The sequence below is a fragment of the Myotis daubentonii genome, chromosome 3 (genome assembly GCF_963259705.1).
Source record: "Myotis daubentonii chromosome 3, mMyoDau2.1, whole genome shotgun sequence".
In the NCBI taxonomy this organism is placed as follows: domain Eukaryota; kingdom Metazoa; phylum Chordata; class Mammalia; order Chiroptera; family Vespertilionidae; genus Myotis; species Myotis daubentonii.
Window position 1 is genome coordinate 79,300,480 of NC_081842.1, and position 23,268 is coordinate 79,323,747.

Consider the following 23,268-nt stretch of genomic DNA (forward strand, 5'->3'; position numbering starts at 1 on the left):
CAGGCAGAATCCATGATGTCAGCATCAGCAGAGACTGGTGAGATGGGTAACGAGCCAGGGCGAGCCATGGCCTTGTGGACAACTTAAAAAGAAGAAAGCGATTTATTGGGTATTTATTAAAAAGAGCCGGGCTCTGTTAGAGGTATCCACACCTGCATCAAACTCCAGACACCCTGCTGGTTTGCAGGGTTTCTTTCCATGGCAGCACTTTCAGCTGGGAGGGGAGTTTGAGGGAGGGGGAGGGGGCTGTGATTCTCTAGCAACCGAGTGAGTCATGTGGGGTGAAGGGTGCGGGAGTGACCCAGTCAGCTGTTGTAGAACCATAGATACCCCGCACACATGCTGGAGAAAACGGTCCCGTGCAACAGAATAACAACATTGAACCCCAGTGATTCACAAAAGGGCAGACTGAGGTGAAAGGTTAGGTCACTAGGCCAAGGTCCCAGAGATGCTGTCAGGGGTAGCACAACCAGCAGTCAGGTCTCCACCCGCAGTACCTTGCACAGTGTTTTGGGATCTTGGGGCTGCAAGTGACAGTCTTCCTGAGTAAACGTGATGTAAACAAAGCAGACCTTTAACTCCCACATCACATAGGTATGTGGTTCCTGGATCTGCAGGCTTGCGGTTCCTCTGGAGTGGGTGGGGGGGACCTGCTTATGGCTGCACAGACTGGGTTGCATACTCCTGGGAGTGCCAGTTCACACATGCACTACCTGAATGGTGCATTGTACAGCTGGACTGTGGACAGCCTGCCCCTCTATGGAGTAGCTGTGGGTGTGGGCACTCCTTTAGTCATATAATCATATCTGCTGGGGAGTGGCAGCGTCTCTGGCACTCTCTGCCTTTCCCTGTTCGTTGCAAGAAACAGCAGCTGCTCTAACTTGATGTCATTACACAGCGTTATCTGAGCAGGAAGGAAGGAGTGGATAAAAGGAAAGGGTTCTGCTCAGTCATTCTCTTGCTGGGAGTAAAATCTTTCCCAGAGCATCCAATAGACTTCCTTATCTCTTACTGCCCAGGGATGGGTCACAGGGCCACCTCTAGAACAACCATCGGCAGGCTCATGAAAGCAGGTGACAAGGCACGAGGGAATTGGACCAGTGGGAACTGCCATAGGTTGTTGAAGATGGAGTGATGTATGTGAATGCATATGATGTGCTGGAGGGGAAAATGAGTATCAGGAAGCAGTCAGAGAACAAAGACAGACCACAGATCATGTGAAATGGGCAATTCAAGTTCGCTTTCTCTATTTCAGCGGTTCTCAGCCTGTGGGTCACGACCCCTTTGGCAGTCGAACGACCCTTTCACAGGGGTTGCTTAAGACCATCCTGCATATCAGATATTTACATTATGATTCATAACAGTAGCAATATTACAGTTATGAAGTAGCAACGAAAATAATTTTATGGTGGGGTCACAACATGAGGAACTGTGTTTAAAGGGCCAGAAGGTTGAGAACCGCTGCTCCACATGATGGTGTTGATGTTTCCCTCTGCGTGAGGTAGTGCCTCTCTTGGATCGGCCCGACCTGATGAGGAACATGCCTCTCACCTGGGGGAGTGTAACCTCTTACCATTGCACTGTCAGCAGCTTTCCAGGTTTCCCATTAGCACGTCCAGGCCCCCTGGAATGAGTTTGTTTTCCAGATGAGCAGTTTGGGGCCTGTGCTCTTCCCTACCTGCTTCCAGGGTGGGGAAAGGAGGAACCGCTCTCTGCTTCTCCAGACTCAAAAATCGGGAAATGACCGCCACACTTAATGTAACAACCAAACCAGTTTCTAAACGCACAGCCCTGTGAGTCGGATGCTTTAGGTTGGAGAATACGGAAATAGAAGTGACACCATTCTGGCCTCTAGAGGCTCAGATTCACTGCAGCTATTTGTGCATGAAGGCTGTGCTAATTAAATGTGGTGGAGTTACACAGTCACCCCAGGGACACTGCAAGCTATTGCTTCACACCTCAGGACTAGGAAGAACGGGAGCCTGGACCAACGGGATGAAACCAAGGAGAGGACAAATCACTCCTTTAGTTGGATATGGGTATCTGCTGGGGAGAGGGAAGCAATGAGCTGCAAGGTGTGTGGTTTAGACCATGCATTGCTATAGCACATATTTACAGTCTTGGTGGCACTGTGAACACCAGCTGTAGATAAGCCATTAATGCCAGCCCTGGTCGGTGTCTCAGTTGGTTGGAGCACCTTCCGTATCACAAAAGGTCCTTGGGTTTGTTTCCAGGTCAGGGCACATACCCTACATTGGGTGTTCGATCCCTGATTGGGCACATACAGGAGGCAACTGATCAATGTTCCTCTCTCTCCCCACTTCCCCTTCCTCTCTCTCTCTCAAATCAATTTTAAAAAGATATTGCCAAAGGGTAGTCCTAAGGATAACGCCAAACCATTCTTAGTGTTATATAGAATCCCCAGGAAAATGTGTGGGTCTTTGCAATATCCCTTACCAGGAGGAAAAGTGAAAGAGATTCGCCTGCAGCCCTCCACTCCCCCATTTTGTCTTGGCTGGAAGGTGTGGTGTGGGAGGAGGTGCAGGGCCTTGAGTGGGGACCAGGGGTGGGACGTATTAGTATGACAGGTAGTAGTATTCGTTACGTGGGGCTCTCCTGGCCGCACGTGCTCTGGGCTCCATGACCAGCTGTAACCCAGTCTGAGACTACAGGTAACACTGAAGGGACTCCAGTGAACACAGAGGCTCAGATGGCCTGTTTGTTGCTGAGCAGTGATTATGTGACCGGCTGTGTCTAGAACTGAGCTGAGTTAACCTGTTGCTGGTGTCAGCTTCAGAGACTAGGTTTGTGGGTCGGAATCCTTTGTTGAGACTCCAGGATAAGAACTCTGAGGCCTGGAGTTCTTATCCTGGCATGTTGGGTATGGAGTCAGGTCAGGCTGGGATCCCCGTGCCAGGATGGAAGCTGTAGCCTCGGGGCCACCTGGCCTTAGGTGGCCTTTGACAGGGAAGTGGCCTCCGGCCTTCATTCAAAGGACAGGGCTAGTCTAGCTGCCATAACTGTAGGAAGCCTCCTCCACCCCACTGGGAGTTATCTGTCAGGAGCAGAGCTGTTATTTCCATCCTGTCCCTTCCTAGCCACTTCTCCCCGTTGCCCCATCTGCTTAGCATTCCACTGGGGTGGTGGAGCCAGCTTTAAAATTCAGCCTCCAATTTGCATTAAGCTGACCCGGAAGTTATGGCAGGAAAGGCCAGATAAGCCTGTGTGTGGGAACTGCCCCTGCGACAGAGCATTCATGGGGTGGGCCTGGTGAGCACGGTGGCCATATGCCTGGAGAGGGAAGTGCTCTGTTTGCCAGGGCTCCCGGCTCCTCCACCTGCTGCGCATAAGGTTGCCTTCCTGGAATTAGGATGGATGTCAAGCGTGCATAGAAAAGCATCTGGAGATGTTACTTTCACAGTTAAAGACAGACATTTTTAGAAGAAACATCTCTAGAACGCATTGTGACATGCCCATGGTGGAGGTTTGGGGCAGGTCCTCAAGCCTGTTGGACACGCTCACCATACCCTCTGCAATACTTGTTTTTGTGACAAAGTAGACACTGATTTGGACATGACTCTTTAACTTTGGGAACTAAGTTTCAAATTAAAATGTAAAAATATACATAACACTAAAATATGTAGTGTTAAACACATAAAATAGATGAGCTAAATATATTCTCAGTCAAAACGGTAATCTCATGCATATAGGAATGTGTACATTGTTTCTTCTTAACCTGACAGGGCCAATGCTTGGCTCTTTGCAGTGGTTCCTGTACTTCCGCATTCTCTGCGTTTAACTGCTCTAAGCATTTGTGCAGTTCTGCTACTCATGAATTTCCTAAGGGCCTGACAGATTCCAGTTCATCTGGTCTGCTGATTTCCTAGTTCTTAGAGGAAATGTGTTTTTTTTTAAATATATTTTATTGATTTTTTACAGAGAGGAAGGGAGAGGGATAGAGAGTTAGAAACATTGATGAGAGAGAAACACCCATCAGCTGCCTCCTGCACACTCCCCGCTGGGGATGTGCCCGCAACCAAGGTACATGCCCTTGACCGGAGTCGAACCTGCGACCCTTGAGTCCGCAGGCCAACGCTCTATCCACTGAGCCAAACCGGTCAGGGCAGAAATGTTTTCTTTATATTTCCATGTCATGAGGGCAGTCTCACTGGTCTTCCCCGTGGTAGCTTTGTCCCCTAGAGGAGAAGGACTCGATCTGTTCTGTCATTTCTCCAGGTCTGGCTGGGTGGTGGTGGGAGCCAGGAGACAGATGGGCCAGGCTGTTTGCTGAGAGCTGACGGTACACAGTACGTGCTCCTCGGCTGATCCCAGCCAGCAACAGAAGTCCGGCTTCATGTCCTGCTTTACAGCCCTTCGCCAGGAACAGAGAGTGAATTTTTAGTTTGTATTGGTTAAGCTCCAAGGACCAGTACATGTTTGGAATTAAGTGAGCATGGGCAGGTACAAGGAAGCTGCACTGTCCTCATCTGATCCCTCTGTCTATCTCCAGGAACCCAGAGCTAGAATCTCAGGGGAATGGGTAATGCTGGTAAAAAATAGTGCCCAACAGCAGATGAGTGGATTAAAAAACTGTAGTACATCTACACAATGGAATACTACACTGCTGTAAGGAAGGAACTTCTACCATTTGCAACAGCATGGATGGACCTGGAGAGCATTATGCTTAGCGAACTAAGTCAGTTGGAGAAAGATAAATATCACATGATCTCACTCATTTGTGGAATATAATGATCAACATAAACTGATGAACAAAAACAGATCCAGAGACAGAGAAGCATTGATCAGACCGTCAAACCTCAGAGGGAAGGCAGAAACGGTGGGGGGAGGGGGAGAGATCAACCAAAGGACTTGTGTACGTGCATATAAGCATTACCAATGGACACAGACACTAGGGGGGTGAGGGCATGAGCAGGGAGGTGGGAGGCAATGGGGGGGATAAGGATACATATGTAATACATTAATCAATAAAGAAAAAAAAATCCCAAGGACACAGAAAAAAACAAAGGACAAAAAATGTATACATGGGTAACATAAACACACTTGCATCAGTATTGACATGCAAAATCCTGTGTCAAAGGGGGTTTTTGTGGTTCCAAGATCTGTATCCAAATTCCATCCAAAGTTCTCTATCTCTTTGGAGTATGACTTTGAAATGTTAGTTTTCTGAACCTCTTTCTTTGTTAAATGGAACTGTCAGGCTTACTTATCTCTAAGGGTGGTTATGAGATTCAAATGAGGGAATGTGTGTGGGCTGATAAGGGTTAATACTAGTAGCTGCTAATGAGGACGCACTTCCTGTGCAATGTTATTCTCGAATCTTGTATCTTTCTGTTACATCCTTAGGCCTCTATATGTCACAGCCGGTTCTTTTTCTACTTGTGCAACAAGTAAAATGTGGCTTTGGGTTTCTGAAAGTATGAATGGGTGTGGGAGACACTCACTCTCTCACAGATGGCTTAATCTCTCACTTGTCTGTTTGCCCAACAGTGTGCCATGTAAAAGGTGCGTGGTGGTTGGTAATGGAGGAGTTTTGAAGAACAAGACGTTAGGAGAAACAATTGACTCCTATGATGTAATAATAAGGTAAATATATTTCTCAGTTGCTAAACTGGAATTGTTTCAAAAGAACGTGGCTTCCTGCTTGAGTACAGCTGTGTTTTAAAAGGCGGAGGGGTTGCTTTGATATTTTTAAGTACATTACATAACCTTTTTTCTCAGTTGTTGGCTAGAGACTTCAGGTCATTCACTTAGCACATGCTTATTAAGTCCCCTTCATATGCCGGGCAGTCCTGGCCCCAGGGGATACAGCAGTAAATAAATAAGGCTCTCCTTCTCTGCGGAGCATACATTCTAATGAGGGAAGACAAAAGTAATTGAATAAGGAAATACAGTAATAAATGCCATACATACAATTAAAAATAGATAGAGAATGACTGAGTGGCTACTTTAAGATGGATGAGCACTTTGAGGAGGAGACATCTAAGCTGGACTGAGTGAACCGTCAGTGCCAGCCACATGAAGCTCGGGGAAAGGCAGTGCAAGCAGAGAGAATGTTTACCGCAGGCCCTCGGGAGGCTATGATCCTGGGTTTGAGAGAAGGAGTGAGAAAACCAGTGAGGTGGAAGGGCAGCGGGCTGGGGAAGGGGGTGCAATTGGAAGCTAAAGAGGTGGGCAAGGAGCAGGCTATGTAAGCTGGGATTAGACTTTGTAAACTAGGATGAGAGCTTAGATTTTACTTTAAGTACGACAGGAAATGTTTGAAGATTTTTAAGCAAGAGAGCAATTTGACTTGGTTATCTTTAAGAGTCTGGCAAAGGCCTGCCCACTGGAATGTGAGGGACAAGGGTGGAAATTAAGAGGCCAGGCAGGTTGCTGTATTCAGGTAGATGATGCGGATTTGGATCAGGGTTGTCTTGGCAGAGGAGGTAAGAGGTTGGATAGATTGAAACATGTTTTAGAGGCAGTGTTATCAGGATTTGTTAATGTATTAGATATGAGCAGAGATGGGAATAAAGGAACCAGGGATACCTCCTCCTAGGTTTTCACCTTAAGAGACTGGCTGGATAGTGGTACCATTTATTGAGTTGGGGAAGACTAGGGTAGGAACAGGCTTAGAGGAGAATCAGGATTTCTGTATGAACATGTTAAGTTTGTAGCGGGCAAGTCCAGTAGGCAGTTGGCTAAACATTTTAAGTCTTGATGGGCTGATAAGCTGTACTGAAACCATGGAGCCGGTGAAATTTCCCGGGGAGAGACTGAGAGAGAAAAGAGGGCCCAGCACTGAGCCTTATGGTGCTTAACAGTTAAGAGGTTGTACAAAGAAAAAGAGTGAGTAGAAGAGATGGAGAAGACCCATCAGTGAGGTAGGAAGAGTCAGGAGATCACAGAAGCCAAGAGAGCACAGTGTTTTAAGACAGAGGGAGGGACCACCATGTCCAAACCTGGTGAGAGGCCAAGCAAGATAAAAACAGAGTTCACCCTGGACAGGCAGCCTCAAGCTCACTGACATTCTTGACAAAGCAGATTGAAGTCGGGGGAAGCCCAATGGGAATGGGTTGAGGAGAAAATGACAGGTGAGAAAGTGGAGAAACCAGTATAGGCAATGCTTGAGGACTTTTGCCCTGAGGTTGAAAAATGAAGTAGCCAGGGATGGTTATGGAATCAGAGGAGGATTCCCTGTGTGGTTTTCTTTTATAAAGATAGGAGGTTCTACAGCACACTGGTACACTGATGGAAATGAAGAGGTTGGTGTGGGAAAGAAAGGGGAATGGGATCCAAAGCACAGGTGTTGTTAGTCATTCATAATGGAAAGGACAACTGGGATTGTGGTTTACAGCTACCAAGAGTCCCATAGAGGGAGGGGTGGGAAAAGCAGGACATTTTTGTTTCCCTCATTGAAAGGTCAATGGAAGGCCATCACCCTGGAGTAAGTCTGTGTGTGTTGGATGGCTGTGAATAGTATTTTGAAGAGTGGAACGCTTCCCATGGGCAGTGCATTGGGATGGCCTGGCAATGCCTGGGGGTTTTGCTGGGTCACAAACTGCCTAGGGCTTTTGCAAGCGATGTCACCTTATTTTCTGTTTCTTACCTATTTTGAGGAAGCTGTGAAAAGTTACCCACAAAACAATTTTGAAACACACATTTCTTTACCTATAATTGTCTAAAACAGTGGTTCTCAACCTTCCTAATGCCGCGACCCTTTAATACAGTTCCTCATGTTGTGGTGACCCCCAACCATAAAATTATTTTTGTTGCTACTTCATAACTGTAATTTTGCTACTGTTATGAATCATAATGTAAATATCTGATATGCAGGATGTATTTTCATTGTTACAAATTGAATGTAATGAAAGCATAGTGATTAATCACAAAAACAATATGTAATTATATATGTGTTTTCCAATGGTCTTAGGCGACTCTTGTAAAAGGGTCGTTTGACCCCCAAAGGGGTCGCGACCCACAGGTTGAGAACCGCTGGTCTAAAACCTGATCACCTAGAACTACAGCAAGCCCTTGTGGGAAAATGCCCTGGGCACAACATTCCGAAGTCATTTCAGGTGTTAAGACTGTCTTATTACACAGACAGTAGCAAAGGGTAAAAGAGTATTTATTCTCCTAGGGCACACTGTTTAGGAAACAAAGCATTCCTCTTAATAGCATGCCTTCATAGTGTCTGCATAAATAGTGCATGTCGCCAAAACCGGTTTGGCTCAGTAGATAGAGCGTCAGCCTGCGGACTGAAAGGTCCCAGGTTCGATTCCGGTTAAGAGCATGTACCTGGGTTGCGGGCACATCCCCAGTAGGAGATGTGCAGGAGGCAGCTGATCGATGTTTCTAACTCTCTATCTCTCTCCCTTCCTCTCTGTAAAAAATCAATAAAATATATTTAAAAAAAGTAGTGCATGTCTAACCTTCGCTTTGAGCACACACAAACTCAACCAATTCTTTGTGGTTCTTTAGTTCATTCTAGCAATAGACATTCATTTGGTTGTGGTTGGGTATCATACAGCAATTTTATATTGTTACTTTATTTCAGAGCATAACAGTTTTGATGGGTCTTCACCTTAAATGTGATTCTTGCCTGTCAGGCACTTAGACACATGCCCACGGGCTACATGACTGTGTCACCTCGGGCAAGTAACTTTCTCTGGACCTCAGGTCTCTTATCTGTGGGATGTCTTTCAAGTTCTTTTTTAACCCTAGTATTGTGGTTCTTACGTTCCCAAGTTTTATTTGCCTCCAGTGTCCCTGGAGTAAGACTGAATTACCAGTAATGCCACAACCAATTTTCAAATACAACTGCAAGTTTCTGCTTTGATCAAGCAGCTGTTTCATGAAAGGGAGTTATTTCCTTGGCCCTTATGTGTGAAAGATTGATTGCCTTGTGCCATTAGAGCACTGGACACATGGCAGATGTTTGTCGGACAGATACCTCTGGGAACTGGTGGAAACGGCTCATACTGCACTTGGTCTACAATATCTTGTGTTTTTCTGTCCACAGAATGAATAATGGTCCTGTTTTAGGACATGAAGAGGAAGTTGGGAGAAGAACAACCTTCCGACTTTTTTATCCAGAATCTGTTTTTTCAGATCCCAAACACAATGATCCTAACACCACAGCGATTCTCACTGCTTTTAAGCCGCACGATTTAAAGTGGCTGTGGGAATTGTTGACGGGTGGCAAAATAGTAAGTTGGCAAGACTGATCTCCCTTCTGATTACCTTAATTTTTGTTTCTGTAACAAAAGACAACCACAATGTTTTATTTTTTATATTCTTGCTTTATTTCAGAACACTAATGGTTTTTGGAAAAAACCGGCCTTAAACCTGATCTATAAACCATATCAAATCAGAATCTTAGATCCTTTCATTATCAGAACAGCAGCTTATGAACTGCTTAATTTCCCAAAAGTGTTTCCCAAAAATCAGGTATGTATTTTTCTTAGTACTTTCAAACTAAGGATCTGGCTGGAGTAGAACAGGGGAATCTTAGGGGTCTCGTCTGAGTCAGTAAAATTAGGTACCTGTGGATATTATCTTCATGTTTTTCAATTTGCAAGAACAAGAACCTTTAACGAAGGTTTTGTTCTGCCCTTGCGGGGGCCCTTCTGGGGTCTCCATCTGCATGCCCAGGTGGCTTATCTCTTGCAACTCTTCAGTGTTCTACAGCGGGGCGGGGGTGGGGGGGGGAGGGCAGGGGCTGAGAGGCAGGCTGTGTTCTGAGCAGCAGGACTAGTTTCAGGACAGTGCATGGCTTTCAGCTAAAAGGAGTGGTCTGAAGCAATTTGCCATAGAAATCCCACAGGAAAACCAGAGGAAGGGCGAGGAAGGGCAGTAAGGTAGCCCAGAAATATTTCTGCAGGCACGAAGGAGACATGGGCACTGAATTCTCAGCAAATGGTAGTTACAGCAATATTGACAGTTCTTAAAACTCCCAATTCTTTAGTTAAGAGAAATCTCATTGACTGACTTTTGCAGGCCTATTTGTTTATAATCTAGAAAACAATGACTAGATCCGTACAGTGGCGGAGATGTTTTTCATTTGAAGCTTGAGTCACTTGTGTACATGCTATCACAGCTAAAGTGAGTGTTTTTCTTTCTCTTTTGGTAATCCCAAAGGGACAGTCCCAAGAAACACACCTCATGTACCTTTTCTTTAAGCATGAGAAAAACAATTTTAAAGTATTACATGCTAAAAATGAAATAACTTACAAAGAAATATTTTGAAAAGGACATACTTCTCCTCCCTCAATAACTCACATTATCTCCCAAGATTGTTTGCTTTATGTCCTTCTAGACTTTCCTATGCATTTAAAAACACATACACATTTTGTTTGTTCAATATAATTGCAATGATATCATAGATAATGTTTCGCTATTTCCCCCGCCACTTAATTAATAATTCTTCTCTTTAGAGACATTTAGGTTTGTATCCAGCTTTCTCTTCCATAAGTAACATAAAAATGCATGTGCTTATAGGGGTTTTCTGCACACTTGTATGATTTCTATAGGATAGATGCCTGAAAGTGAAATTCCCAAGTCAAAAAACATGAATGTCTTATGTTTAAACCCTATTTCTTGGTATTGAGAGAAAAGCCCAGATTCCTCGTAATTCTGAGGTGAAAAGGTAAGAGATAATTTTCCTAAGAAAGGTACGATCAGGTTTAACCTTTTTTTTTTTTTTAAAAAAAAGATTTTCTTAAATTATTGATTTTTAGAGAAAGGGAGAGGGAGAAACATTGGTGTGAGAGCAAAACTTGGATTGGATGCCTCCTGCATGCCCCCTACTGGGGGAGGGGGGATGTCAAACCCTTAACCCATGTATGTGCCCTGACAGGGACTTGAACTAGCAACCTTCCAGGGCATTACCTCTTTTACTTTAGGTGGCCTCCTAACTCCAAAAGCAGAGGAAGACCTTGGTTTTACTTAGAGATGGTACTGGAACTAGTTGTAACTACGTTAAAGTTCTGGTAGAACATGGTGTCCCAGAAGCCAAATGAGGAGAGGACACAGCTGCATTTTAAAGGTCACCCATGTCAGAGGCCGCTCAGAGGTTGAGCACAAACAATAAACCCTGGTTCTGGAAACATGGAGGTTATATGAGTGAAGAATAAGAAAGGAAGAAAACCCGTTTGAAATGGATTAAAGAAAACATGGGACACAGCAACAGAGGCAAATCTCTAATAGGGTTTTGCTAGAAAAAGAAGCAGAAAAATGATTGGAACGTAAGATCAAGGATAGTTTTTGTTTGTTTTTTAAGATAATGTTTGTATGGTGAAGGAAATGATTCAGTAAAAGAAAATATTGGTAATGAGGGCAGAAAGTGGGTAACTATAAAAGCAAACTAGTTGGGAGATGTGGTATGGTGCCCTCGTGGAGAAGTTGGCTGTAGGTAGAAACAGGACATCTGATCCCTGTAAGAGAAGTGAATCCTGAAAATCTGGGTAAAGATGAAGGTAGATTTGGAGTTGGGAAGATGATGTAGTTTTTGTGTGATTGATCGTTTTCTTAGAAAAATGAGGATTCAATTGTTGAAGTAGGAAGGAGGTTAGGGCTGTTGGAGCATAGAGAGGTATAAAATTGTCATCTTGGAGAGCAGGAATGGAAATTCATTCGGGGGAACTGTTAAATTCAAATGTAACATGCAACCAGGCAAGTATGTTTTCTCATGCCCATTCTGCTGCTTGGGTGTGGCTTTATCCAGGATTAAGATTGTCAGGAGATAATATAGGTTCTGTGGGTGACAGGTGCAGGAGAATTGTCTGTCCCCATAAGGAAATTATTATAACGATGAAGGACTCTAAGGAGTGGTGAAAGGAAGTACATGGCATTAAGAGGTACAAGAGCCAGAAGCCGTGATGGATCAGTGAGTTGGATGACTCCTAGGTTTTAACCCAACCATTAACTTCCTTTTCCAGCACATGATGGTCACCATAGTGCCTGGGGCAAAGAAAAACTTACACAAACGTCTGTCAGGCTTTCTTTGCCTTCTGCTGTTTACTTGATTTTACTGTTTCTTTGATTGTTTTCTTTTCCTCAAAATCATAATTAATCACATATAATGTCCGTGGGATCTGTGAAAAACATTTAACCGAAAGAAAATCTTGAGTTGTTGATATATTTTGTTTATTCCTTTGAAGGCCATCAATTTCGAATGCCAAGATCCTCCTGTCAAACAGCTGTTACAGCACTTTTCTTAGTAGTTGCACATGTGCAGGGGATGTAGAATCTGTTTGTAAATTAATGAGGATCCGGTTGAGACTGTGAGGACACTCTGTATATATCTGGAATCCTTGTTTTCTAGTCAGGTACTTACTAGTATAGTTTATCACTGCAGTAACTTGGTTAAAGTTAGTTAGCCTTTTCCTAGAACTAGTTGAATTATAAGATTCATAAGATTAGGCCTCCCAAATATGCCTTGGGAACAAATATCTCATTTGGATTTTTAAAGAAAAATTTTCCTTCTTTCCCCAGAAACCCAAACACCCGACAACAGGAATTATTGCCATCACCTTGGCCTTTCACATATGTCATGAAGTCCACCTTGCTGGCTTTAGATACAACTTTTCTGACCTCCAGAGCCCTTTGCACTACTACGGGAATGCCACCATGTCCTTGATGAACAAGGTAATTCAGATTATTTGTTAAAATCATTGATTTTTTAGAATTGGAAAGTCTATTTTCTCTCTTCTCACCCTATCATTTTACATAGCGAAGAGCTTTTGAGAGATTGAGGGCTTGATAGGGGTTACAGAGCTACCAAATGCCAAAATCAAGTGCAGCGTTCTCTACTACAGCGATTCCCAATCTGTGGGCCTCAGACCCTTGGGAGAATCTCCGTTATTGTAAAGTACTGACAACCCATACAGGGACCAAGCCTTATCTTAGATACTGTATCCTATTTGCATGATTTAAATATACACATAGCCTACTGTTGGAGATAATACACATTCACCTAAAAGCATTGCCATGTCCACAGTAATAATTTTCATGGTGTTTTTCCAGTTAAGTAGACAAGGTCTGTAACACTTTAACCCCATGAAAGAATCTTTATGGTCAGAAAGGTTGTCATCTTTGACACTAGCTCATGCTTCTCTTGAATTAGGGATCAGTGGCAGATTGGATCCTTCAGATTTTTATTTTAATTGAGTGAGGAATTTTCTATTTTCCAAATTCTAATTTAGATTAGTGGCACAGCATAAGTGACAGGATTAAAATGTCATCTGTACATTTTTAATACTGAAATATGATTTGCTATAATGTATATGGCTATATCCCATGAAATCCCAGTCCCCTGAAATCATCATCTCCCAGTGTTATGTCAGGGTAGATCTTGATACTGACTTGTGTCTTCTCCACAACATGTGACAGAGACTTCAGTTGCCGAGGACAGACTTCAGGCTCACTTCTCCTCAGCCCTAATTTCCCTGTAGCACACTTGGCATTTTTAGTCCCCTAAAGAACCACACATTAAAACACCTTCTTAAAATAGGATGCCTGTCATTAGAATAGAACAATTTTTTAAAACCTGCGTTCCTGGTGATGCATTTATTACAATGATCAACCCGTTTGGATTTACAATTTTGGTTTCTAGACTTCCACCATGACTCAGCAGACCAGGAGATGATGGGAGGGAGCCTCTTACCTATGTGCTGGGTTGAGTGGAAAGAGTGGGTTTTAGGGAAAGCACTGGCGTAACAGTGAGCAAAGACAAATAAATTAGAAAGGTTAACCCAAGTCCATGACACTTGTTATACTTGAAGTTTTCATTCAGAAGCTTTTTAGATACAGCACATTCTATTGCTGTTGTTGAGATCGGGATAAACAATGATTTTAGTTTATTTTTATCTTTTAGAATGCATATCACAACGTGACTGCAGAGCAGCTCTTTTTGAAGGACATTATAGAAAAGAACTTTGTAATCAATTTGACTCAAGATTGACCCTACAGACAGAGAAGATAATGCTGACAGTATTAGTTTTATTTTTATACTGGCAATTTATAGTTTATTTTAAAAAACGTTGGATGTACTTGTCAAGAAATTATGTATATCAAGCCTGTCGCTGCCTGGTGATTTCATAACCACCAGCTTAATTTCTGTAAATATATTTAATTTATGAAAACCAACATATACTGAATTACCATGTCCGGCTAAAGTTGTAATTGCATTGTGTTTTTAAAAATATTTTAAGTTTTTTTTCATTTTAGACTTTTGAAAAGATGTGACTTCCTAATAAGGGGACTTAAGTTGACGGCAACAAATTTGAATGCAAAATGACATATTTGGCTACTATAAAATGGTGAGGAATTGGCATGTGGTTGTGCTTTGATGTGGCAAACTGGAAGCACGCCAGGTCTATATCTGGCTGACTTTAGTGTCTTTTTGTTCTAATTAAGGAACATGAAGTTTAAACCAGCTCTGAATACAGCAGAGTGGACGGTTATAGAAATCTAAGGTCAGACTGGTATAATTAGGCTCCCCCCTTGCGATTAAGTAAATCACGATTATGATGAGTAATTAGGTAGAATGAAGATGGAATTTTTTGTTTTTAAGTTTATCTAGACGAGTAACCAAAGAGTGTAATTACTAAAGTCTGGTGACTGCATTATGTTGAAGAAATTTTTTAAAAAGTTTATACAAAGAAAGCTGAGTAAGACATGCTCAAGGAGAAAATTCTTAAACTTTGTTTTGCCTGGTTTAATTCATTAACTTTTAAAACTTTATTATTTGAAGTTAATTAGGAAAGATGAAAAAGACACAAGTAAATCTGTAGGAAGAGTCAAGGTGTTCTTGGATTTAGGTGGTATTTTCATCTCTCATCTTCACATGGAAAGCGCACCTGACTAGGGTACTCCAGTGAAGAATGCTACGGATGCAAAGAAGCCAGTCCTACAACTGTGGTGAGCTGGTCTCCCTTTCCATAATGAATATAACTAACGGCTACGCTGGGGTAGGGTAAGTGGTGAAGGAGAAAGGAAGAGAACAGAAGGTATAAGAATGATGGAATAAAAAGCTATCAAAAGAGGTATGAGTTGAAGAATTAGTACCTTTTTAAAAAATATATATTTTTATTGATTTCAGAGAGGAAGGGTGAGGGACATAGAAACATCAATGATGAGAGAGAATCATTGATTGGCCGCCTCCTATTGGGACCTCAGCCTGCAACCTGGGCATGTGCCCTGACAGGGAATTGAACCTTTGACCTCCTGGTTCATAGGTCGATGCTCAACCACTGAGCTACGACCAGGCAAGAATTAGTATCTTTTGAATAATTACCACTGGGAGACATTGATGTCACTGAAAATCAACCTGCCTCTCTAAAGAAAGTGTAGAAAGGGTGGAATAGTAGACCAGAAATAGGAATAAATAAGGTACTTAGAAAGCAGGGAAGGGGGAGAAGTAAATATGGATGATGTCCTATTAATAGCATACGTTTGCACAGGACCAATTTCATCTGATTCTTCTAATAACGTTGAGGTGGAAAAGGCAGGAGCCATCCTAGGCCCCATGTTCAGTGTCCTTTCCCTGCCACTGCACAGCCAGAGGTTGCAGCTGGAGTAACTCCGGCTTCAAAAAGGATACTGTGGCTACAGAAAAAATCAAAGTCAGAACCAATGGTGGCATTCCCTAATGTTACTGTGAATAGTATAACACTGGCCATTAAACTTTCTGACTGATGTTCAAATTCAGGAATCTGGCATTTTGTGTAGTATAAGAAAAGGCTATAAACCTCAAGGTGGTTTTAGTTAAGCCAAAAAAAAAAAAAAATCTGAGCAAGACACATATATACAATTTATTAAAAACACATGAACACATTAAAATCTCACTATTTATACAATCTAAATTCTAGCAACATATACAAATACTGAGTGACTACAGTACATGCCGAGGTAAGAAAAGTACATTCTGGGAGAATTTCACTGACACTTAAGCCATTTTTGTTTCCAATATGTATTTCATTCCGTGTTTTGTTTCCACCCTTCCCAGTGTCAAAAAAAAAAAAGAAAAAAAAAAGAAAAAAGAGAGAGAGATGAAGAAATTAGCCACAAGTTGGTGTGACTAAATGAGAATTGGTACCACACTTGACCTAAAAAGTACTTTAATAACCATCCAACTCTTCAGATTTTGCAGTTTAGGGACTTCGAGTTCAGAACTAAAAGGCAAAGCAAATAGGTAATTTGTTCTTCATTAATTTTCTCTTAAAAAGGTCTGGAAAGCATAATCTGTTAGTTCTTTTTAATCATATCACCTGACATGGTGCTTTTATAGCCATCCTGCTCTCCAGGTGACAATGTGGAGTCAAGGCAAGTACCTTAAAGCTTTACCACTTTCCATACAATTAGAGCTGCATTCATATTTAGATGAGCTCACTTTTTGCTCCCTGCTGTGGGAGGAAGGGCAAGTACATACACAACGTCATAATTTCAATTACTGTATAAATTCTCTACTCGAACCATTTCGTCAGCAAACTAAACCCATTGTTCAATGCAAAGTGCAAATAGTGAAACATGAACTTAAATAACTGGACCAGACCCTGCATACAATAGGATCTATTTAGATTTACAGCTTTTAATAAAATATAAGTCAGCATTCACAATATCTTACCTCTAACTGTGCTGGTTCCTAAGATCAAGTAACAGTGAAGTCAGTGTAATTTTACAAAACATGTAATGGCCACACTTGCTGCACCACTGTTTGATTCTATTTTTAGAATTGTATTAATAGGAAAAAAATTTAAACCAATAAACCACAGTGACTTAAGTCTTTTACATATTTCAAGCAAAGAATAAAAATTCAAGGACATTTTTGTAAAAAATGGTTACTTTTCACATTTTCAGTTGTTACTTGATTGTCTCCAAAGCTGTATATATATATCAGACATAAAAATGTAGTAAAAAAACAAACAAAACCCAAACCCCAAAACTCTACTATGAAAACAAACTAAAAGAAAAAGTACAAAACCAGAACAACCCTTTGTATCAGGCTCAGCTCTTCATTTTGAAAGTAAAATATATAAAAGTAGTAAAAACTAGATATTTGTAAGAATCATTGGCAATTCAAGGACAGCACAGTGGCATTTTGAATCAAGTCTTAAAACATGCATCATTTAAGGAAACATTTGCTTCTCAAAAAAAAAAAAAGGTTTCATGGGAAAAGGAGGTGCACACGGTTACACAAAAATAGCAAGCATCTTTGGGAAAACAAAATAGTTATTGAAAACATTTCTCTTAAAGCTTCAAAAAGGTATATGATTCTAGGAAAGGTATATTCTCTCTGTACTAAGGATGAATAAAAAAATAAAGCGATTGGTTTACTCTCTTCCCACCTGAAAGGGGATGGCTGCATTAATACATGTGCTTTACACATTCATATGTTCTAATAAAAGTTCAACACCTGTGCTTTTTGTTTCAAATATTTTGAAACAAAATATGGATTGGGTTTTCAATGAATAAAATTATGCTTCATAGTATGTATGGAAAAGGAAAAGAAAATGAAAATAAAACCAACAAGATCATACAAGGAGAGGGCGGGAGGCTGTAGAAATAAACAGTTCTATCTGGAAGCAATGTTTTAGATTACTGATATACTTGTGGAAGCAACAAAATGAAGACTGTTCACCTTCAAATTTAGCAAGTTCTGGCAACATCATAATCTGGTGGCCCAGGCCAACAGAAATGAGTAGGACCTGATGGAATGGAAAAGTACATTTCCATTAAGACTACAAATTAAAGTATATAGAAGGGATTTCAAACTATAATCACATGGGCAGCTTATGTTTTGTTGCCAGCCTAAAGACTTTTAATCATGGTTTTTACACTCTAGGCTGATAAACTACAGATGATTTCTATTTCACCCATCTAAACTTAGCTCTGTTCTGGCTAAATGGTAACAAGGTGCCCAGGGGAATAAAAAAAGACACATGAATAGCCACGTGTGAGGATGCTATAACACCTCTTCCCTATGTATGAGATAAAGAACTACTCACCCTCTCACACACGGATGAGGCACAAACACACTGAGTTTATAGTTTGCTTTGGAAAACTAAAACACACACAAAAAACCCAAAACATACCTTGAGATTAAAAAAAAAAAAAAATCTACATATTTTAAAAGGGGGCAAATTCTGGTTATCTTTTTTAAAGGTAATTTACAGGACTTCTGAAGAATGATTTTGCCTTTGCTGTGATAAATATAAGTGGGGCATGTTTACAGCGTCTACTTGGAAGCTGTAAACTTCACAACCCTCCTAGAAAAAAATCCCATTGCAAATAAAGTTGGAGGGGAGGAGTATCTCTTTCATCGCTTTTTTAGAGAGGATCTCTTTTATAGCTTTTTTAAATTGCAAAGTTCCTGTTTCTACAGTGAGAAGTAAACTTAAACACATTAGAGGATCTGAATTCATGAAGTTTGATAGAGCAGGTATAACCCACTGAAAAAACTCAAAACATTTTACAAACACAAGAATGGGCTGGCCATCAAGGCCCCAGGCGGAATAAGCAGAGACCAGGCCAAGTCATGTACTGTGGGTGTCAAAGCACCTGAGTGTCAAAAAGTGACAATCACCCTGCTCATTAAATCGGAGTTTCTCACCTGTACTCTTCTTAAGGAAAAATGGATACGTGTGTATGACTGCAATCAAAACAATGATTATGTATCACTAAGTATTATTTTTTTAAACCCAGAAAGGAATACAGGAATAGAAGAGGAGGAAATCATGATAGTACCCACCTTCACACAAAGCAGAATTTCAAGCCATTAGACATTTCAAGAACAGTACCATGCATTATTGCCAGTCAGGCTTACAAAGCCTTATTGAGTTCATCAAATGTACCTGCAGCATTGGTAATAAATACTTACTTTCAGTGATTTTTAATTTCTTTGAAGTGCATAGTAGGGAGCTTTTTCTGTATTAAAAATAGTGTTTTACAGTAGTAACAAACAGGATGTTCGAAATTTAACAGGCAAGCAGTAACTGCTACAACAACACTTCTAAAGCAAGATGGCAAGATTAGTAGTTTCCTGTACCTCGGTCATCACACTTCCCCCACTACATCCGTGACAGATATGTAATACATTCTATATATTACTACCACTAATAGAAAAAAAAAAAAAAGGCCATGTGCTTTAAAACGATGCTTTGTAAAAAGCAGCATCACCTTCAAAGGATTTCTTTAAAAACATCACTGTCGCCATCCCTCCCTGTTCCTGACACCTCCTGTGTGCTCTGTGGCACCTGGTACACCAATTCCTCTGGGGCACTTGGACCTGGCTTCCCACCTTTTGGGGTATCATACTGGGCCCGGGCTGAGGAGCAGCTGTCAGTCCTGGCGAGAAGAGTGTTGTATGTTCCCACTAAAGGAGGAGGCTGGTTCCCTGTAGCTTTGAAAGTGGACGTTGAGGGTAGACCAACTGAAGCTGGGGTGTGCCCCGAGATATCCATGACAATGGGGGTTGCATACTCAGGCCCCGTAATTGGGAGTGGTTCGGCGTAGGCGTGATACACTTCTTGCATCGGGGAGTTGTAAGGATCTAGGTCAGCATAGCCTGTTTCTTTTCCTTCTTCTGGTTTGAAGGTTGACCTCTGATGAAGTGTGCCAACAATTCCTCCCACAAGCGGCTGGGCATACTCTGCGAGTATCACAAAGGACAACAGAAATGTTACCTCATTGATATGGGCCTCATATAATTTAGGGTGCAAGCTACAGACTTACACCAAAGCAAAAACTTCTCCATGGAAATTTTGTTGCTATCAACACAGACCCTGTAAGGACCAACTTCAAAAATTAAAATTAAAGATGTTATCTTGTGTATCATGGTAATAAGTTAATATGCCAGAACACCTCACTGTTCATGTAATTTTGCATCAGGAGTGTTTGTATATGTTCTTAAGATACATACAGTCTTTCACTAGAAAAGAAATTTTCCATTGTTGGAAGAGTATTAGAATATAATTTTAGTTGTTTTTTCCCCCAAATATGAGGAAATGTTTACAATAAGTACAGGCCAGGTTAATGTGATAAATGCTGTAAGTCTCACTATGTCTTTTTTTTTTTTTTTTACAAATAATTCTGTTATTTATTTATTTTGAATAAAAAGTTGGCTGCGATAACAATACTAGTGGCTCTGCGTACAAAACACAACACATTTGAGGTTATTTCATCACATTTTTACAGAACTGCCATTATGTACTGCACTTGATATTCACAGCAACTTTATTAGACTCTAAGGACTAGAATCAGATGAGCAACAGGAGAAACCAAAATGGAGAAAAGCTAAAAACCAGTGGTGTTTCCTTAGCTAGAGAGCTGGCTGGCAGCTGACTGGTAAGGACAGAGGGTCTGTTACACCTTCTTTAGTAATAACAGGGCTACACATTGACAAACACCCTCCAAGATTTCTATTACATTTTCTCTATAATCTGCCCCACTTCAAACTTTCCCAGAAACCTCTGCCCTAACAAGACATAAAAGCTCAGGACACTGGTGCATTATGTTCAGGAAAGGAAGGCTGAATGGTGCTGAGGATATGGCACGGTCTGGTTCAACCCAAGAAACTCAGTTCAAACCCAAGAAAGAAGTCGACCCCCTTTAGTTATGAGGTTCTTTGCAGTTTTGAACACTCTGGGAAAAGTGAACCATGCTCCATCTTAAAGGGGCAGGAAGTTACTCACTCTACATACCATGAGCACCTTCCTTCCTGTGCAAGGAGGCACTTGCCCTTTGGTGCTGCTGGAGGTACCAAGACGGAACAGACAGTTCCTGCCCTTGAGGAGCTTACAATCTAATAATGAACACTAGGTACATGTGTGCAATTGAGAAAAGCAGCCATTTTTCTGGATAGTGGGATATTCCAAGCAAAATGTGTTGTTATTCTTTTTTAAAATATATTTTTATTAATTTCAGAGAAGAAGGGAAAGGGAGAGAGAGAAATATCAAGGATGAGAGAGAATCATTGATTGGCTGCCTCTTGCACACCCCCTACTGGGAATCGAGCCTGCAACCTGGGCACGTGCCCTTGACCGTAATTGAACCCAGGACCCTTCAGTCCACAGGCCGACCCTCTATCCACTGAGCCAAACCAGCTAGTGCTGTTATTCTTAAAAGTTATCATTTAAACACGAAGCATTATCACACCACCTAATGAGATGGCAAACATTTTTTTAAAATCTTCCTTTTATAACCTTAAGTTTTTAGATGCCTGTTCTTTTTATTTCAAAAAAATGTAATATGTAAACATACAAAAATTCAAAGTGGAACACAAAGATGCACAGGCATTGGGTAAACAAACTACATATCAGTACACACAACACAGACTTATTTTCTATACCAGTGATGGCGAACCTTTTGAGCTCGGCGTGTCAGCATTTTGAAAAACCTAACTTAACTCTGGTGCTGTGGCACATATAGAAATTTTTTGATATTAGCAACCACAGTGAAACAAAGACTTACATTTTTGATATTTATTTTATATATTTAAATGCCATTTAACAACGAAAAATCAACCAAAAAAATGAGTTCGTGTGTCACCTCTGACACGCATGTCATAGGTTCACCATCGCTGTTCTATACAGTGTTATTTTTGTATAAACAAGTCTGATATTCCCTTTCCTTTCATACATTAAAGTACAATTCTAAGTCAGTCTTGAAAAGACTTAACTGATTTTTATATTCTATCTAATACCAAAACCAGATACCCTAAACCCTCTCAGTCTGTTAGCCAAGTGACAAACTGATGAAGTCTGAAATGCCTCAAGGCCACCGCAGCCTCTTACATCCTCTAATGCGACTACTTTGCAGGATCTTCCTGTGAAAATAACAGGATTTCATGATGGTGAAGTAAGTCATTCTTTACCTTATAAATACACATAAGATTCAGAGTTCTGAAATGTAACTCTCTCAACCCACTGACAGTATTTCAACCAGACAGCCTACACCCCTGCTTTGTCGGCACGAGAGTTCCACCTGTCCCTTTTCAACTCCCCCAGGCCTGGAATGAACGGACAGACACCGTGTTGGCAACCCCATAGTACTGCTCTAACTAAACTCACTCCCTAGGACCTTAGGTGGGGTGGTAAGTCTCCCCACCAGAGTACAGTTATAACTCAAAGAAAAGGCAAGCTACGAAAAGCAGAGCCACCCAAACTGGATAAAGATTGGGGGAGAAATATTCATACACCAAAAGGAGTAACTTCTTCATAGGACACCTTTAAGCAATTCCCCTGTTAAATTTGTTAATTTCACACCAAATTTTCAGAAACAGCCCTGTCTTAAAACAAACTATCTGCACATGGGAGGCCGCAGCCCATCGACCAGCTAACAGTCCTCACACTGATGGACTGCAGTGCCCTGGGAACAAGCTCACAATCTCCCGGACACTCGGCTGTTTCATCAGGTGCTGAGGGTATAGTACTTGAGATCACTGGAAGCAACTCTACATCTTTAAGTCTGACTTCACTAAAGAACAGTCAAATTTCACGTGCTTTATAATCAGTTTGAATAGCGGAGATCATGTTAGCAGATGTGAAGATCTTAACTCCAAAAGCCCCTTTTAGCTTCAAGAAAGAACAGGGAAAGTTTAAATCTCTGAGACTTGAAACATAGTCTAAAACAGCCGTGGGCAAACTACGGCCCATTTGAAATGAATAAAACTAAAAAAAAAAAAAAGACCGTACCCGTTTATGTAATGATGTTTACTTTGAATTTATATTAGTTCACACAAACACTCCATCCATGCTTTTGTTCCGGACCTCCGGTCCAGTTTAAGAACCCATTGTGGCCCTCGAGTCAAAAAGTTTGCCCACCCCTGGTCTAAAACCATGGTTAAAGCTGCCAATGGATACTTCCACTAAAAACTAAAATGAAAACTGCCTGAGTAGGTTAGACCCTTGAGGGGAAGGTGACTCTGGACACACTGCATTGCTAATCCACCAATACACAGAAGGGCGGCTTAAGTGCTTCAAGATACATTCACAACGGATGACCAAGCCAGGCACAGGCTCGAAGCTGCCCATGCTGGGCTAACTATAAAGAGATTCATTTGTCTTACTGTTTGTGCTGCCCAATCTCTTAACAAGAAAAAAGGGCAGAATGTATCTTTCCTTTAAAAAATTTAGGCTGCCTGGCCTGGCGGATGTGGCTCAGTTGGTTGAGTGTCATCCCATACACCAAAAGGTTGTGAAAGGGCGAGGACTACGCCCTCCATCTTACCCTGGGTCCTACATTTTTGGGCAGGGCCATGTGCTCGGC

The 23,268-nt window shown here is 41.5% G+C and overlaps 2 protein-coding genes across 9 annotated transcripts in view; one reads left to right on the forward strand and one right to left on the reverse strand.

Moving 5' to 3' along the window:
- The window catches only part of ST3GAL6 (ST3 beta-galactoside alpha-2,3-sialyltransferase 6), a 109,891-nt gene that overhangs the window by 66,716 nt on the left and 19,907 nt on the right, over positions 1 to 23,268 (forward strand). For 3 of the 8 annotated variants that reach the window (XM_059687958.1, XM_059687954.1, XM_059687951.1), the window contains 5 exons: positions 5,509 to 5,604; positions 9,023 to 9,209; positions 9,313 to 9,450; positions 12,496 to 12,648; positions 14,756 to 16,049. In XM_059687958.1, the coding sequence (XP_059543941.1) occupies positions 5,509 to 5,604; positions 9,023 to 9,209; positions 9,313 to 9,450; positions 12,496 to 12,648; positions 14,756 to 14,869 (688 nt within the window). In that variant the 3' untranslated portion in view covers positions 14,870 to 16,049. Of the gene's footprint in view, positions 1 to 5,508; positions 5,605 to 9,022; positions 9,210 to 9,312; positions 9,451 to 12,495; positions 12,649 to 13,858; positions 16,050 to 18,705; positions 20,136 to 23,268 lie in introns of those variants that run through there. The other 5 variants (XM_059687956.1, XM_059687955.1, XM_059687952.1 and 2 more) reach the window with 5 other exon arrangements.
- Positions 15,793 to 23,268, reverse strand: part of DCBLD2 (discoidin, CUB and LCCL domain containing 2) — a 95,246-nt gene continuing 87,770 nt past the window's right edge. Inside the window, exon 16 of the mRNA XM_059687950.1 lies at positions 15,793 to 19,651. Coding sequence (XP_059543933.1) covers positions 19,182 to 19,651 — 470 coding nt within the window. The 3' untranslated portion in view covers positions 15,793 to 19,181. The remainder of the gene's footprint in view (positions 19,652 to 23,268) is intronic.